The 17,500-nt window shown below is 45.4% G+C and overlaps 1 protein-coding gene across 1 annotated transcript in view; it reads right to left on the bottom strand.

The window, feature by feature from the left end:
- Positions 1–17,500, bottom strand: part of slit2 (slit homolog 2) — a 110,913-nt gene that overhangs the window by 16,659 nt on the left and 76,754 nt on the right. Inside the window, exons 6-21 of the mRNA XM_079337891.1 lie at positions 15,612–15,683; positions 14,696–14,767; positions 12,960–13,031; positions 12,640–12,803; positions 12,125–12,269; positions 10,261–10,332; positions 10,074–10,145; positions 7,245–7,316; positions 6,833–6,976; positions 5,705–5,868; positions 5,334–5,357; positions 3,338–3,358; positions 1,354–1,504; positions 1,138–1,212; positions 672–815; positions 1–101 (exon numbers count right to left, since the gene is read on the bottom strand). The exon at positions 1–101 is cut by the window's left edge and continues 43 nt beyond it. Coding sequence (XP_079194017.1) covers positions 1–101; positions 672–815; positions 1,138–1,212; positions 1,354–1,504; positions 3,338–3,358; positions 5,334–5,357; positions 5,705–5,868; positions 6,833–6,976; positions 7,245–7,316; positions 10,074–10,145; positions 10,261–10,332; positions 12,125–12,269; positions 12,640–12,803; positions 12,960–13,031; positions 14,696–14,767; positions 15,612–15,683 — 1,565 coding nt within the window. The remainder of the gene's footprint in view (positions 102–671; positions 816–1,137; positions 1,213–1,353; positions 1,505–3,337; positions 3,359–5,333; positions 5,358–5,704; positions 5,869–6,832; positions 6,977–7,244; positions 7,317–10,073; positions 10,146–10,260; positions 10,333–12,124; positions 12,270–12,639; positions 12,804–12,959; positions 13,032–14,695; positions 14,768–15,611; positions 15,684–17,500) is intronic.

The following is a 17,500-nucleotide window of genomic DNA, read 5'->3' as shown; positions in this document are numbered from 1 at the left end:
TGGAGGTGATCTGGTTGTCGTAGAGCGAGAGGAGACGCACTGAGCTCAGCCCAACGAAGCTGCTGTTGCTCACACAGCTGATTCGGTTGCTCCTCAGCATCCTGCACAAACACACACACACACACACACACACACACACACACACGAGAAACTTAACTACAGTCAGAGGAGGAATGCACGAGCAAGACGATGAATGATCGAAAACACATCTCCGACAGGAACGTGAAATCTGGAGGCGGCCTTCTGCTTAATCCAAGGAAAAGAACAAAACACGGTGAAGCAGCATTTTGTTATCAGTCAGCACAGACGTGGAATTATCTCACTCTGACCACCTTCAAGTCCAAGCTATAAAAACTGATTGCACGCCGTGGTTAGCGAGGAGGTTCCTGGTTTGAATCAGGTTCCTCTCTGTGTGGAGTTTGCATGTTCTCCATGTGTGCTTTCCTCGCACGGTCCAAACACGTTCTCGCTGCAGTGTGTGTGAATATCTGACCGTCTCTAAATGTCAGCCGTGTGTTTGATTTGGCGAGCAGACCAGGATGTACCTCGCCTCTCGGCCAACGACGGCTGGTTATTGGCTGCAGAACACGCTTGATTTTCACAATGTGATTGCAGATGGTCTAGTGTGTGTGTGTGTGTGTGTGTGTGTGTGTGTGTGTGTGTGTACCCACAGTGTGCGGAGGCCGGCGAGGCCCTTCAGCATGCGGTGGTGCACGTTCTCCAGTCTGTTGGAGGTCAGAATCAGCTCGTTGACCCCCGAGGCTCCTTCAAACGTCCCCTCCTCGATGTCGGTGATGCGGTTGTTGCTCAGATTTCTGCAGACGGGAGTGAAGCAGGTAAGAAGGCAGAGAGAGAGAGAGAGAGAGAGAGAGAGAGAGAGAGAGAGAGAGAGAGAGAAAACAAGTCATGAAAAGAGATGTAGAGAAGGAGGAGCCGAGGAGGGAACAGAGTGAAGATAGAAAGAGCAGAAGAAGGGGGAAAGTGCACGGAGAGGATTACATGGTTATTTTTTTGTGGACATATTTACATCATCGTTTCTCTGTGTGAACTTGTGACTTCTTGACAATCTCATGTGAAGCGTTTTTCTTTTTTTTTTTTCTTTCTTCACCCCGTTACACTACCACACTTCTGACTCACATCTTCCTCAGCTGAGGCAACTTTTTGAAGATCCCCGTCGCCTCGAGCACAGAGAACTCATTGTTGTTCAGTCGCCTGAGAACAGAGAGGAGAAGAGGTGGTCAGAGAAGAAAAAGAGCCAAAGAGAGGAGACAAGAGGAGGAGGAGGAGGAGGAGGAGATCAAGGTTTCCTCTACACCACACACATACACTTTGTAGTGGAAGAGGGTGACTCACAGTTCAGCCGTGTACTGAGGGATGTGATCGGGTATTTTGGTGAGTTTCTGGTTGGAGCAGTCCACCGTGGTGCCCTCGCAGCGGCACTTTTCGGGGCAGGCGAGGTCAGCGAAGCAGTCCCCTCCCAGCTTACTGCGGTAATCCTCCGTACCTGTTTCCACAACCACGAGACAAACGTGAGCTGGACGCCGACATTGTGCAAGAGTCGAGACAACCCCAGCGTTTACTGGCGAACACACAGCAGCTGGCGCGAGCGCAGGTCGTGACACAGCGGAAGAATTTTGGAGAAAGTGCAAAAGCGGTCTTTGCGTGCTTTTGTTTTGAGTTCCCGGATAAAACAAAACCAGATTGTGATCGTACGCAACGTCGCCCACGAGCTTCACTTTCAAAATGCTTTCGCGTGTATCACGGCCTGCGAGGGCGCCAAGTGTCGGGATCAGGACGAGTAAACAGGCACGCACACGCATCCACACCAGAACAAACATGTCGGCGTTTCTTCTAGTCCTGCCAGACTAGAATGAAACTGTTAGTGTTGGAACACGCAGCACAAACAAAAACAGAATCAGAACATTGGATCAGAGCAGAGAAATGCTCACGCTCCCGGCAGCCACAAAAACACACACACACACATATATATACACACACACACACGGACCAGGAGGGCGGACAGGTGACTGCTGTCTCTTGCGTGGCGGCCATGCTGCAGGGTTGGCAGGGCCGTTCCATGGTGCTTGACAGAACCATGTTCCACTATAGGAACCTGGCAGCCACATGGTTAGATCAAGCACAAAGGAACAACCTGCTGACTGACTGCTCCTCCGCTGGAACACGGGGGGGGGGGGGGGGGGGGGGAGAGAGAGGAGAGGAGAGGAGGAGAGAGGAAAAGGAAAGGAGGAGAGGAAAAGGAGAGGAGGAGAGAGGAAGAGGAAAGGAGGAGAGGAAAAGGAGAGGAGGAGAGAGGAAGAGGAAAGGAGGAGAGGAAAAGGAGAGGAGGAGAGAGGAGAGAGGAGAGGATGGTGAGGAGGGGAGAGGAAGAGGAAAGGAGGAGAGGATGGGTAGGAGGAGAGAGGAGAGATGTAGGAGTGTGTGAGTTATGGGGCAATGTTGAGAGAGATTGGAGGAAAGAGAGAACGGACAAAGTAGAAGAAGGATGAGATGAAAGAGGTGAAAAGAGTCAAGAGAAGACGGAGAATGAAGAGAGGAAGAGGAAGCAGGATAAAAGTTTGCTTGAGGAAATGTAAGACTTTGAACAAAGAAATGAGGAGAGAAGGATAAAGAGGAGGACAGGCTGGAAAGAAGAAGCCAGGGAGGTGGGAGGAGGTGGGAGGAGGTGGGAGGAGGTGTGGGGGGGAGAGACTGGAACATCTAAAGGTTTCTAAAACCCAGACACAACAGAGGAGAACAGAGCAGCAGTTACAGAGGAGTGGGAGGAGAGTTACAGCAGCACTGAAGGCAAGAGAAGCTCTGACTTCTAGAAACACACACACACACACACACACACACAAACTGCACACACAAACTGCACACATGCACCACTGAACATTTTTCAAGCATTTAAGCCTGTTTGTAGTTTCCACCGAAAATTAACCTGCGTTCATTGTGTCATGCAACAATCAGGACACACAGTCGTAAAGAGCAGCTGTTGAAATCCCTGCACGAGCGTTTGCTCAACGGTCACCCGGAAAAAAAGGAAATTCAGTCGTTTGCGTTCACACAGTTCGCGGCCCTTTGCACGTTTTTTTTGTGCATGTGTGCAAACACAAGTGGATTCAGACAAACACACACCCGACAACACAGGAACCACATGAGGAGGAAAAAAACAACATTCTGAAAATCTTGTGTTTCTGCTGGGAGACAAACAGGAGGAGTCACAGGTCGAAGCTTTAGAGCCCGGCTCGGGGGACCAGAGGAGAGGGATTCAGAGTTGGACGCAAGGACCTTGTGTGAGTGTGTGTGTGTGTGTGAGTGTGTGTGTGTTACTTACAGCCTGTGTGCTGGTGTACTCCTGAGTGTGTGAGAGAGGCATTAGGAGAAAGAAGAAGGGATTTCACTCGTTTATTTGAAACAGGAGGGGCAGAAAATGATGAGAAAGTGACGAGAGAAAAGGTTGTGTGTTCAGTCCCCAGGCAGTGATTCATTTAAAGGGCTAATGACTCGTGAATCGTGGGATTGTGCTGGCATAACATTACATATGGTGGGTGGCTTTTATCCAGCGTGGCCTCCGTCGCTCGGAGCAGGACTGATTCAAACGTGTTCGAAGAGCACACTTAAAGCAGATGAAAACAGCGTGCTGATTAACCAATTAAACCGTTAATCACTTCAGCAGATTCAGACCTCACGGGAACAAAAACAATGAAAGGAAAAGCAGTTTTAAGACGGTTTAAGACATTTTAAAGACCCAAACAGAAAGAAAGAAAAAATGTCGTCAGACTCTGCAGAATTCATTCGGTTTGTCAAGTTTGTTAAATCAAAGAGGAAGACGGCTCGCACGCAGCATGACCAGCGATTGCTCCTGTGACTGTGTGCATTTGTATTTCAGACGCCGCTGTGCCATGTTGACTCAGTCTGATGAAGCACATGTGAGTGTGAATCCTGGTGAAATACATCTACGGAGTCCTGCAGTGTGTGAGTCGCCTTTCTCTTTGTTTTTTAACAGATTTTGGGGGGTTTTTTTGCTCCCGCCCTCTTTGGTTCGGATGTCGTTTCCTCGATACTCGTCCGAAGTTTAAAAAGATTTAAATAAACTATCTTAGTCGCCTCATCATCATTGTTTGCCCCGACTAACCAATCCCTCTGTTTTTTATTTCATTTTGGACTTGCATTCTTCTTCTGCAATTTTCCATTTGCACGGTGCAAGTAAGTACGTAATAAGCTGCAGTGAAGAAAAAAATCCACTAAAGAGAGAGATAATAAATCACAAAACACAGATTTTAATGTTCTGACACGTCTCTGTAAAGTAAAATTAAGACCATTTTTACACTTTTCAGGCCTTAATTCAAGACTTTCTGAGACCTTCTTTGAGGATTCATGGGAACCTTGAAGAACTGTTTCAGAGAGGAAGAAAAAAAAAAAAAAGGTTTTCGTCCCCAAGAAAATTCAAACAGAAAATTGAGACAGGGTCAAAAAGAAAAGACGGGGGACATGATGCAAATGAAACTGGAGGATTTTGAAAGTATTGAGTTAAGCTGAAAAAAAAAAAACAAGAAAAAACCCCCCCAAGGTTGCACCCCAGAATAAAACATGTTTATTCAACTTTTCAACTGCAAACGTTGTTAAATTATTCAGCTCTGCCCTGTATGTGGTATCTGAGCTTTGAAACCTCTGTCCCCCCGGTGAGTTAATGACTGCAGCGCGCACACACACACACACTAACACTAACACACACCATGCCTCCTGTGGTAATGACCGCCTTCAGCCCTGTTACTGATCTCATATGCCTGTCTGATTTACATATTTCCCAGCGCCCCTCTGAGCATGGCGACTGTGTGACCTTTTGATGTTCTGCAGCGGGTGAAACACGCACAGATGCTGGCGGACACGCGCTCATACATTAGCTATCATAAGGACAAGTATTAAACGTCGCCTCCTGTGATCGCTCTACCAACACACTTTCATTTAAACAGAGTCCGAACACGCAGCGCCTCGCTGACCGCAGCCTGAGCCTATTAACACCACTGTTCTCCTCCCCCCATCGCCAAGGTTACCGTCAGAATAACACCAGTGCAAGGACGAGAGCGTGATTATGTGGAGCGCCGGTGAGACGTGAGGAATGATCATGTACGTTGGGTCATTAGAGCAAAATGTCTTCGGCATTCAGAAAGTGTCAGTCAAGGCGAGTCACTCCAAGTGTCAAGAGTGTGCGAGAGTGCAGCATCCACCGTGAAGGAGCGAACAGGTGTGTTATATACACACACACACACACACACACACACACACACGCGCGCACGCACTAAAGGACACGCATGCTCGTTGTACAATACCTGGGATGAAATACTGTTCTCTAGCTAATGGAGAGACAGAGACAGAGAGAGCGAGAGTGAAAAAAACAACAACCCAAGAAACAAAGCTGAAACCTGTCGGAAGTACTTACTGTCTATGAGTGTGTTTGTTCATGTGTGTGTGTGTGTGTGTGTGTGTAAGAGAGAGAGAGAGAGAGTTTTCTTTGTGCGTTTGGTCAAACGAGAGAGAGAAAGAGAGAGAGAGAGAGAGATGTGAGTCGAGGTTAGTAAAGAGAGGCTGAAGGAAAATCCCAGCAGGAAAACACAGAATGAGAAGACAGGACTGCTCATGCAAAGAAATAACCAGCCTTCGAGTGTGTGTGTGTGTGTGTGTGTGTGTGTGTGTTTTTTACCTGAGCAGCGGAACTTCTTGCTCTTGATTTGTCCGATGCGTTTGTTAGCGAGGCGTCGAGGGCTGGTGCAGCGGGCGCCACTCGTCTCAATGGGATTGTCCTGCAGGTAGTCTGCAAGCCACTTCAGGTGACAGTCACAGATAAACGGGTTCTGGGCTAAGTGACTGAGACACACACACACACACACACACACACACACACACACACACACAAGTAAGTTGTCAGAACAGCTTGTGAGCCCAGACGGACGTTTTCAAACTGCAGCACGTCTTCAGATTAATAATATCTCAATACTTGAAGGCATCAGGACGCCGTAAGAAGGCTAATTTATGTTAGCATTATCGGTGGCATCAAAAGACGTAGCTTCACATCTCCCGCGACTGATCTTTAACTTTATACACCGAGCGTGCAACAATTCAGGGAAATATCAAAATATCGCAAAATATCATCAGAAGATAAAAAAGTGTCCGAGTCAGATCGCCGACGTGTTCGCCGTGGATCTCATCGCTGGAACAAATCTTTACAGGTTTAACTGAAAAGACCGAGTGCAGACGTGACCTCGCCAGGCACTGTAGAGCAAAGATGTTCAGAAGAAGTAGAAAGTCACTGAATCCTTCATTGATTCATCAGGCTGAATTACAACACTTCTATGGGCCGTGCACTAGTGATGTGGCTTTATAGGTCGGTGTGCTCAGGGAAGCGTACTGGCAACTCTCCAGCTCATTGGTCCACACTGGGACCTGCAGACAGAGCTACTGCAGTAGTGGTTAAAACTCAGGCCAAACTCTCAATAGGTTTTTAAAAATGTTGCAGTTGAATGGTTTCTCTGAAGAAAGTGAGAAAGTGAAAAAAAATCCCAGGTAGACAAGAACTGTTCATCTGTGTCATTCAAGTGATTTTCTTTGGATAAAAACATTTTCTTTCTGCATCCGGTCTGCAATAAATGTCAGCTGTCACCTTCTACTTCTCCAATATAAACCTGGTCTGTGTGTTCATGTGTGTGTGTGTGTGTGTGTGTGTGTGTGTGTGTGTGTGTGTGTGTGTGTGTGTGTGTGTGTGTGTGTGTGTGTGTGTGTGTGTGTGTGTGTGTGTGTGTGTGTGTGTGTGTTCATGTGTGTGTGTTCGTACAGCGTCTGTATGGCTCTCAGCGAGGAGAAGGTCCCCTTAGCGATGGTCTGGAGCTTGTTGTCATACAGTGAGAGCAGATTGAGGTTGTGGAGGTCCTGAAACGCGTCCACCCGGAGACACGCTATCTTATTAGCATTCAGTAACCTGAAGAGGAAAGAACAGAGAGAGAGAGAGAGAGAGAGGAAGAGGATGGGGATGAAGGTGTATCCTGTTATCATTCTTGAGTGAGTTCTTCAAATGTTACAGGTCACCGATGACGGCTTTCAATCATGACGGCTCCACTCTGAGGACAACGTTCGAGGTAAGCACTTTTCAGCAGAATATCAATGAGACAGGGATGTGAGCTCTTCGCTGCAGCTACAGTACAAGCATGTGTGTGTGTGTGTGTGTGTGTGTGTGTGTGTCTACTTACAATAGCTGCAGAGAAAAGAGTCCCTCAAGCAGCCCTTTGGAGATTTCTGTGATCTTGTTCCCGTAAAGAACCCTGTAGAGCACAAACGTTGTGTTAATGAGATCTGAATACAACCACACGTGTGGGCGGCTGTCATCGAGGTCGAGGTCGAGGTTCGGTCCACAGCTCCTCCATTTGCAAAAATTCTCAACTTACAGTAGTAACAATATCAGGCCTCAGTGTTTAAAACATTTTTTTTTTGCATTTTCACAAACTTTTAAATCAGACGAGGAAATAGCTCGTCGTATATAAAAGTCACATCATATCAACGCCGACATGACAGAGAGCGGCACTGAATGCTCCGTGCATGTCTCATTGTAACAGGGAATAAGTCTTGTGTTATGCAGAGTCAGCGGTGAGGAGCGTCTGACCTGCACATTATCCACTTAAATAAACATGGAGGAAAAAGAAAAGTTGTGAAACTCCTCCTCCTTTTTTCTTTTTCTCAACATGGATAAAATGATCGTTCTCGTTTTACAAATGTTTGCTTAAGATGATGGAGCTAAAAAAAACAAAGTTGGGGTTCCTTTCCTTACACATCAGATGGATATAAAGGACTGCTGCTTTTTATTCAGTATTTGTCAGGAGGCTTAAACTCAGCCTGTTGTTAAGCTGACTTAAAGTTAGCATGGCGATAGACTCCTGCAGAGACATAACGCCGGCTTCGTCCATTAATATTTACAGTCTAATGTATTTGTACTGGACGCCATTGTAATGTGTTTTTTTATTGGTGTTTTGTCTGACTCAAGTGAAATGCCATTTTTAATTTAATTTGTTGTTGTTTTGAAGAAATACAATCTGGAGACAGAAACACATCCGCCTGCTGTGGAGAAATACTAATACAATAACATAACAGCTGTCTAAATGTAAATGTGCTCCTCGCCCTTTTCTTCAACAACGCCAATTTCAAACAAAGCAAATAAAACCAAACAGTAAAAATGTTAGCAGTCTGTGCCAGCAGCTAGCTGTATATGATAACGATGGACAGAGAGTATGACCTCTCTCCATCAGTTACTGTGACTTATGAGAGCCGTTATCAAAGAATAGCTTTCTATAAATATACCTGATTACCTCAACGAACAGAAACAGGTCAAGGCTGACACACACACACACACTCACACACTCTCACACACACACACACACACACACACACTCACACTCGGAGAGTTATCGGTCATCTTAGCGCTACACTACGAGTTGAGTTGTGTTTGCAGGCAGTTTAAAAAACGTGGCTTTTATTTCGTTGTGCTGAGCGGCGGTCCCAGTGAGACCTGAGGTTGGGAAAAAACACGGCGCGGGGGAGTGAACGCTTCATTTACGTCTCACGCACGTTAGCACACGAACTGTCTCACACGCACACACAAACACACAAAATGTAGACGTAAAGACACACACACACACACACACACACATATAGAATCAATGGCTCATTTACATCCTCTTTAACTAAACCCAGAAACATGATGAACACACAGCGCTGCCTAATGCGAAAGCCATGCTGTACAGTATGTGGTGTGTCAGCACGAGTGTGTGTGTGTGTGTGTGTGTGTGTGTGTGTGTGTGTGTCCCGTTCTCTCTGCGGTGAATGTGTAATGAGGTGGCAGAAGCCTCCATTCAGCAATTCGGCGTTTATGAATTATTGACTTTGGAGAGACGAGACCTTAATATAACTACTTCATAAAATAACTCCACATCCGTCACTCCCTCTCCGCGGCTTCCTTCACCAAAGCTTAACACGCAACGCAGACCTGAGACTCAGGTTGATGGAGGAAGCCAGCAAGAACAAGGCGACTCTCAAAAAGTGTGAAAATGAGACGTTTGTTTTGTTTGACTGAGGTGTCTGAACTTTGAGGCCACGGGAAGGACACTGTCGTTGTTGCCCCTTCGTTTTGGCTGAAATCCTGATTATTTAATGAATCAATAATAGACACTTTGCATTGCAACTTAATATTCAACAAGGTATGATAATGTTTTTTAGGGTATGCATGAAGCTACAGTTATTATTAGTTGTTTGTTTAATGGGTTTAAAGCTGGTTTTAGGCTAGCTAACGCTAGCTGGCTTCCTTTTGTTGTTGCCCTGTTTCCACCACGCGGTCCGGTTCAGTCCGGTTTGGTAAGGTACCAATTGATTGGTCTGTACTGTGCTAATTTTTTGTACCAATCCGACCCTGAAGGGTCCCTGTTCTTCTTCTTTGTTTAACTTAATTAATAGCGGACTTTACTGTGTTGGGCTGCGATGTTGTCACACTAGCTGACTCGACTATCTCCATCTGGCTTTACACTCGGTTTAACAAATAATGCTACGGCAGGTTGTGGACACCGAACCGGACTGAACCGAACCGGACTGAACCGAACCGGACTGCTTGGTGAAAACAGGGCTTAATTACCTGGTCTCATACAAAGTATAAAAAAACAAGTTATGGTAAGCCTAACTTTGAATGGGTGCTGATAAGATTTAGAAGCATCAACTCAGTAATCTTTGTGATGTCACCAAATGGCTTCTGAAGTGGACTATGAAACCGATGACGCTCACTCTAGAAAGAGTCAGCGAGGTCGAGCTGGACTCCTGGAAAACAGATACTACGCCTCGCCCAAAACACTGATTTACCAGACTGTAAACATATTTAATTCTGCTGTCAGAACATGGTTTTTAATGGCTCTTCCCGGGCCTCAAGTGGACGATCGAGGAACTGCATTTATTTTTCAACACTTAAAGCTGCAGCTTGGACGTAACATGTTCCGCACACGTTCTTGCTTTAAAACTGTCCGTTCAATAAAAACAGTACTCACAGAGAGTTGAGGGAGCGCAGACCTTGGAAGGCGTCTGAGGCTAACTCTGATATCTGGTTGTTACTCAAGTCTCTGTGGACGATAAAGAGAGGAAGAAAAAAAAAATCAAGACAGGGAAGAAAAAAAAGGCCACAAACATCCGAAACAGAAGAGTTGTAAAATCAAACACATCTCCTCATCTACTCACATTCTGCGCAGCTTCTTATAAGGAGAAAAGGCCCCAGCTGGGATCACCTTGATGGCGTTCTGCTCCAGTCGTCTGGAAACAAACACACACACACAGAGACCATTGAGAGGAAACATTAACATTCCCACTATCACAGAGATATCGCTGCTGAAACGTTCCTCAGGCCTGCAGCGGGGAACGTTTCCAGATAAGTCTCTTTGATGAGCGTGCCAGAGTTTGTCACATTTCTCTGATCTTTCGCCCTCTTGAACATGTGTACAGTCAGACGCACACACACACACACACACACACACACACACACACACACACACACACACACACACTATCTGGGCAGCGTTCCATTAAGTGCCAGTCTGACTCGGTGTCAGTCAGGCCCAAACAAATCAAGAGAGTGAAAGAGGGCAAACAAAAAGAGAGAACAGACCCAAACAAACGGCTCCTTTAACATTTCACATGTTCAGTCGGCATGACAAGAAAGGCGCTGGAACATGATTTGCAAACCAACCATTCGATTGTGAAACATTCCTCCCTGAAACAAATTAGTTTTTCATTTGCTGCTCTCTATTCAGCTCATTTCTAATCCTCTTTTTTTTTTAAATCCAGAACCATCATGTTCGACTGGTCACACAGGAGCACTGTAGTGATCTGTAGTGGGGGTTCGGTTATTCACGTTTTTTTTTTTTAAAGGTCGAGTTGATTCAAATCTTGAGTAAAGCGTTCAAATAATTACGAGGGGAAACGAAGTCGAGCGTGTCGAAGAAGTTTCTCCGGTTAAATGTGAAATTAATTGGGACAAGTTCTTTTAAAATCCTAAAGTTTTATCACAGCTGGTCCAAAGTTACGTGTGAAGTCAGCCAACACTCGCTCGAGACAAACCTGAAAAATCTCAACTCAACTTTATTTATAAAGCGCTTTAAATAGCCGTAGCTGTGACAAAGAGCTGTACATCCATGAAGAGCACAAACGTAAAACATAAGTAAAACACTAACAGGGTTAAAACAATAAAAACAATAAAACACTAAAACAAGAACAGAGTCTTATGCTGGGTTAAAAGCCAAGAGAGCTCAGAGCGTTTCAAAGTGCATCCCAAATCTAAAACAGGAGCACAGCGAGAGTTAAATGATAACTACAGACAGGTACGATGAGTCTCACCTGTGTGTTGTGAACTTCCTGTTCCACCCTGGAGAAGAGCGCCCGTGTTGCAATTGGAGGTACAACAGGACCGCTGTCCTTTAAATGTTTAACTCAATTAAAATCCAGCCACTCTTCGCTGGTTTATACGAGCCAGGCTTCTAAATGATTATTGATTTAAGGAGCCTCTTGAAGGTGAGCTGCTGTTCTTAACACTTTCCACTAAATGTTTTTTAATTGTACTCTTTCATTTCATGGATTTAAAAAAAACAAGATGGTGAATGTCAGGGGGCGAAGAGTCCGAGTGTAACTCAGTTGTTGCACTTTACATCTGCTGACTCTAATCATTCCTCTCCTCTTCAGATTAACACCTGATCTGTTTCGTCCTTCAGATTTGTCTTTTCAATTCTTACTCCCTCATCCCTTCATTATTTTTTCTTAAGCAGGAGAGAGCTGCATGACCAGGCTTTCTCATTTCACAGACGTGTGGTTTTATTTCAGCGCACAGAGAGAGAGAGAGAGAGAGAGAGAGAGAGAGAGAGAGAGAGAGAGAGAGAGAGAGAGAGAGAGAGAGAGAGAGAACGAGTGGAACAGAAAGGTGGAAAGAGACAAAGACGGAGAGGCACAGCGAAAGAGCAGGAGAAATATCACTGCACCGCGCGTGGATACGGGAGTCTGTGTTAAAGTGCACATACAGAGTGTGTGTGTGTGTGTGTGTGTGTGTGTGCCTTACATCTCAGTAATAGTTTCAGGCAGGTTGGTGGGGATTTCTGTCAGTCCTTTCCCTCTGCAGTCGACGATGTTGTTACTGCAGGTGCACGACTCCGGACACTGTAGCACGCTGCAGGAGGAGGAGGAGGAGGACGACGACTGGTGACCTACACCGAGACAGAGGGCCGATATTAGTCGTGGATAAGAGGCGTGCTCGGTGTAAATGCAAAAAAAGGAACGGGTGTTGAACCTGACAGAATCCAGTGAAGAAAAATCAAAGCATGGAAGAGCAGCAGGGAACAGGTGAGAGGGGACAAACTGTTCCTAAGAGTGACCTTTTCTATCTGCTCTAACTTTCGTTTCATCGTGCACACGCATGCAAAGACAATCACACACGGGAAGATCAGAAACTTGCCTTCGTCCTCATCTGGAAAAGCATGAAGACAGCAAGAAAGAGCAAAGAAGACAAAGCAAATCAATCAGATTCGCGACGGTAGAGCAGCGAGCGGTCGTGACTCACCGATCGTCAGGACTCACCTGTGCAGGCAAACTCCTTCTTCTGCACCTCAGCCACGTTGTGGCCCCTCAGGTGCGGCGGGGCCATGCATTGCGTGTAGAGACCCAGACGCGGGCGCTGTCGCAGCCACTCTGACAGCCAGGCCACGTGGCAGTCACACTGCAGGTTGTTTGAGTGCAGGCGACTGGGGGGGGGGTGACGATCACAGGAAGGAGGGACAGACGAGTGGCCAGAGGTGGAAGCACAGATCGATCAGTCAATTAGACAAACGGGAGACGCCGAGAGGGAAGCGTTCCCCTCGGGGTCATAATGTGCAGCAAATGTTGGCGGCGCCACTTACAAGGTCCTGAGCTTGGGCATGTGGTTGAAACTGGCCACGGACAGTCGGCTGATGTTGTTGTTGTTGAGGGTGCTGAGGAGAGAAAAGAGCAAGAAACACACAGTATGGATTAACTGGCCTTTCTGCAGGTGCAGGGTGGTCCAGAGAAAAAGACAAAGTCAGCAAAGGAGGGAGGGAAAATCTTCTCGGCTTCTCAGAGTCGAGCAACCGAAGTCGTTTCAAACTCAGTTGGGAGGTCTTTTGATTTTCTTTTTCCTGTACAAATTCAACTTATATCTGTCACTTTCACTATACATCCTTCAAACCAGCTCTCTTAGTAGCTATGGAAGCCCAAAGGGGACATGCACGCATACGTTTATTAACTCTGTTTTAATGTCACAGGTTCTTCTTGAGATCTCGACCTATTGGTCACAGCTCTGTAGAAGTGAAAAAGCCTGAGCTCCACTCATGGCCCGTCACAGGAAACCACCTCTTTTGGTTTTTCTCACGGTCACCGAAAAATATATCCTGTTAGATATCGAAGCAGCTTATAGGTCCCGCGACAACGAGACAAATAAGTCCTGACCTCGAGAAAACGACTTTAATGGATTCAACATGAGAAACAAAGTTTTTATTATCATCCAGAAATAACAGTAAAAAAGTCACAATCTCTTATATTCTATTTTATTTTATTTAGGTACTTTTCTCCCTCGAGATAATGACATCTGTTCAGCTCTAATGGGAATATCTGCTTCGTTATCCTGAGATAACAAAATAAATTAAGTCCTAATCTTGTAAGACACCTGAATTATTATCTTGAGAAATAAATTAGCTTTTTTTTCCCCTCGAGATAATGACGAACATTTTACCGGGATAACGGGAAAACCCGCCACGCTGTCCTGTGCTAACAGGAGAAAAACATGAAATGAACTCGTTATCATCAGAAAACTTGTCTGTTCGTTTTTGGTTCAGTTTCTGAAATAATTTGTAAAGAGAAAAACTGTTTCATATCTTGAAAGAATAAAATACATTTACCTGTTTTTATGAAGAAAAAAACAAACCCAATATGAGGGGAACAAATGAGTCCAAATCTTGTGAAAATGCTCTGAAAAAAAAGTTTTTTGAACCCGAGGTAACAAATACATCCTGATCTTAAGAAATGAACTTAAGTTTGTTGTCTCGAGAAAACAAAAACAAAAAACGCGTCAGAAAAGAAACTTAATTGATTCTTATTTCAGGATCAAAGGAGTAAACTAAATGTAAGGCTGGATGTCCACTTTGGGCTTCCATACTTCGTCTGCTGTAGAGTACGACCTCTGCGTTCAACGCTCCCGCTTTATTCAAACAAACACAAATAACGTCGTCATCTCAACTTCAATTCATCGCTGCAAAAATCAGAGTGAAGTCTTTCAAACTAAAACATCATAACTCCTGAAACAATGATGTCAAATGTAGGACAGGTGGGAGACTTCAGGTGTTCAGCACTTCTCACGTTCCTCTTTGGCATCTTTTTCAAACATTGCAGCATGAACATTATTCTGTTTATGGAGTTATATAGTTAAGTGCATAAATCAACAATCTTCTGAGTGATTGTTCCTCAGTGAAGTCTTCAGATAGTGTCCCTCTCTTAACAAGGTGTCGTATATATAAAACTGTCCTTTACATATAAAACAGGGAGTGCAGTCTTTTAAAGGTCAGTGAGGATAATCGTGTTCCTGCTGCTGTTTGCACACACGCTGGACGAACAAGGTACTCACAGCACTTCCAGGTCACGCAGCGCCCGGAAAGCTCCATCTTCAATACAGCTGATGTGGTTGTAGTCTAACTGGCTGCAGAGACAAAAAGAAGAGCAGGATGTGAAGCGTCTCTCGGTGTATCTTCAGGAGAAAATCGAACCAAAAAGGGAAAAAAAGAAAACCTGCTTCGTCCCTCCTGAGCTTGTTTTCCTCGCACACGTTCACGTCTGTATGTGTTCTTGTTTCATGCTCTTTTCTATCTGACGTCTAATTTATGCTCTGCTCTTTACCTCTCCTCTCTCTCTCTCTCTCTCTCTCTCCCTCTTTCTTTTTTCCAGGACCGCTTTGCTAAAACAATTTAATCAAGACATAAGGACAGTAAATCATGTGCTGTCACTCGCATGCTAATGCACACACACACACACACACACACACACATGCTGCCCTGTCCTTTTAAAATAATTGCAAGGCATTTCACCGAAATTATCTGATGTGGATGAAAAAAAATATGAAAAAAAAACAGGATGCAGCTAAATTGTTGGAAAAAAAAAAATCCATATACTGAGAAGTACTGCTGGGCAATTACTCTACCTGCGAAATGACCCACAATTATCTTCAATCATCACAACTATAACGGAGGCAAAACAAAGAGAGAAAACACACGAAATGCCACATGACGTGACATTCATAGCACACACACACACACACACACACACACACACACACACAGCTGCTAATGAGCAGGAGTGTCGGTCAATACAGCAAGCAGCAGGCACATGACATTTAACACAATGAAATATTGATGCACATGCACATGGGGATTGCAAACACGTTGAAAGGAAGTAACAGATTAACATTCATGCACACACACACACACACACACACACACACACACACACATACACACTGGCGTCCACAGAAAGTGTTGGCAACTTACAGGTTCTTGATCTCCACAGCTCCTCTGAAGGCTTTCCGTGGAACCCCCTGGATCTGGTTCTCGCTGAGATCCCTGCAAACGACACACACACACACAAAGAGAGAGAGAGAGAGAGAGAGAGAGAGAGATGTAGTCAAGAAGTGAGAATGAGAAATGAGGATGCAGAGGGTTTTAACCGAGCTGTCACCAGAGCCACTTGCTTTGCAGCACTTGATGTAATCACCTAAATCCAGCGGGGGGGAACTTCAGAGGCAGACAGATCATCTGCAAAATGGAGTGTCTTGCACACACTGAGCCCTCAGCTCTCTCTTCATCACTCAGCGGCACAAAAGACACGGCTCTAACTAACGTCAAGGCACCGAAGAATCAGAGTCATGCTTTGATCATCCATCCATCTCAGGCAGAAGAAGCTTTAAAATGCTTAAAGAGCCTGTAGGGGGCAGTAGTGACCTCCGTTTCCCCTTTGGAGCAAACTGCGCCTCCTCTCATCTCGCTCTCTCATCTCTCTCCCTCGCCACCTCCACCCCTCCTTCCTCCGCTTTTAAGGAGTGTGTGTGTGTGTGTGTGTGTGTGTGTCTTGTTTTGAGAGTGAGCACTGGGGTTTGCAGAGATTTAATTTTCAGCCACTTTAACTAAGCCGCTCCATAAAAGAAAAAGAAAAAAAAGAAAGAAAAGAAAGAAAAACACACTTAATTTAGCTCAGGTAGAGACACACACACACACACACACACACACACACACACACACGTGCAGGCAGATCTGACGTGTTTATGTTCCTCCTCGTTTAAACACACACACGTATATATACACACACACACTCAAACACAACAACAAGTGACCTACTGCTACTCAAAGTACACAGTAGCACCGGTTGGTATAGCAACTTGCTCTAGTCAAGGATACACACTTTGGTGCTGAAGGATGCACGCAGAAATAGTAACAGAGGAATGAGGTGTTAAAGAACGCCTGCACACTCAGATGCAAATATGAATCAAGTTCTGTCAAGCACACAGATCTATATTGTTCAGATCTGTAGCTAATGAAGTAGCTAATCAAACTTTCATATCTGCTCGGTTTAAAAGAGGACATGAACACCTCTTAGTTGTAGCTCGCGGTGTTTTGACACACGGGTGTTTGAGAAAGCAAAGTGCAGAATTCTTCCCCCCCCTGGACTTTTTCCCTGCCGGCCTCCTCGTAAAATGTGTGAGTGGAGTCGCGGCGAGCTGACGTGAGAAACGTTCAGGACAGAATTAACCACAAGCGAGCCGGCGAGGACGATGACAATTCTATCGTTCGGTCTCAATACCGAGAAAACGTCTGAAAAGATGAAAGATCAGGTCTGACAGGAGAAACTTCACGCTGTGAGCGACTCAGAGAGCCGTCTTAAAGTTTTCTGGTAATGTGCACGAGTGCGTGTGTGAAACAGCTTCAGACTGCTCCGTGTGTGTGTGTGTGTGTGTGTGTGTGTGTGTGTGTGTGTGTGTCGTCCGCCGCCGACAGATCCAAGTTCCAGACAGACTATTTGACCTTTCACCTCCAGCTCTTGACCCCGACCGTGGGGCCTTGACCCCCATCATGCTAATCGGCTAACAGCTAATGCAGAGCCACATTCCTCGCATACTCGCCGTGGCGGTCGCGTGGTCGGTGCCGCAGGTATCACTAACCTCCTCTGCGTCCACCTGCTGCTCAAACAGGACACATGCATCGAAGCCAAGATAGATAGATAGATAGATTGATAGATACTTTATTGATCCCGGGGGAAATTCAAGAAGGGATCGTGTGTTACCAAGAATATAGAAAAAAAGACTCAAAACAACAAGATACAAAACAACTTGACTTTCCTCTCATTTTTGTTGCCATGGTAGCGATACAGGAACATATACAGACAG

The sequence above is a fragment of the Symphodus melops genome (genome assembly GCF_947650265.1).
Source record: "Symphodus melops genome assembly, chromosome: 2".
Lineage (NCBI taxonomy): Eukaryota > Metazoa > Chordata > Actinopteri > Labriformes > Labridae > Symphodus > Symphodus melops.
Note: the sequence above shows the minus strand (reverse complement) of the source record. Positions and strands in the feature narration are given on the sequence as shown.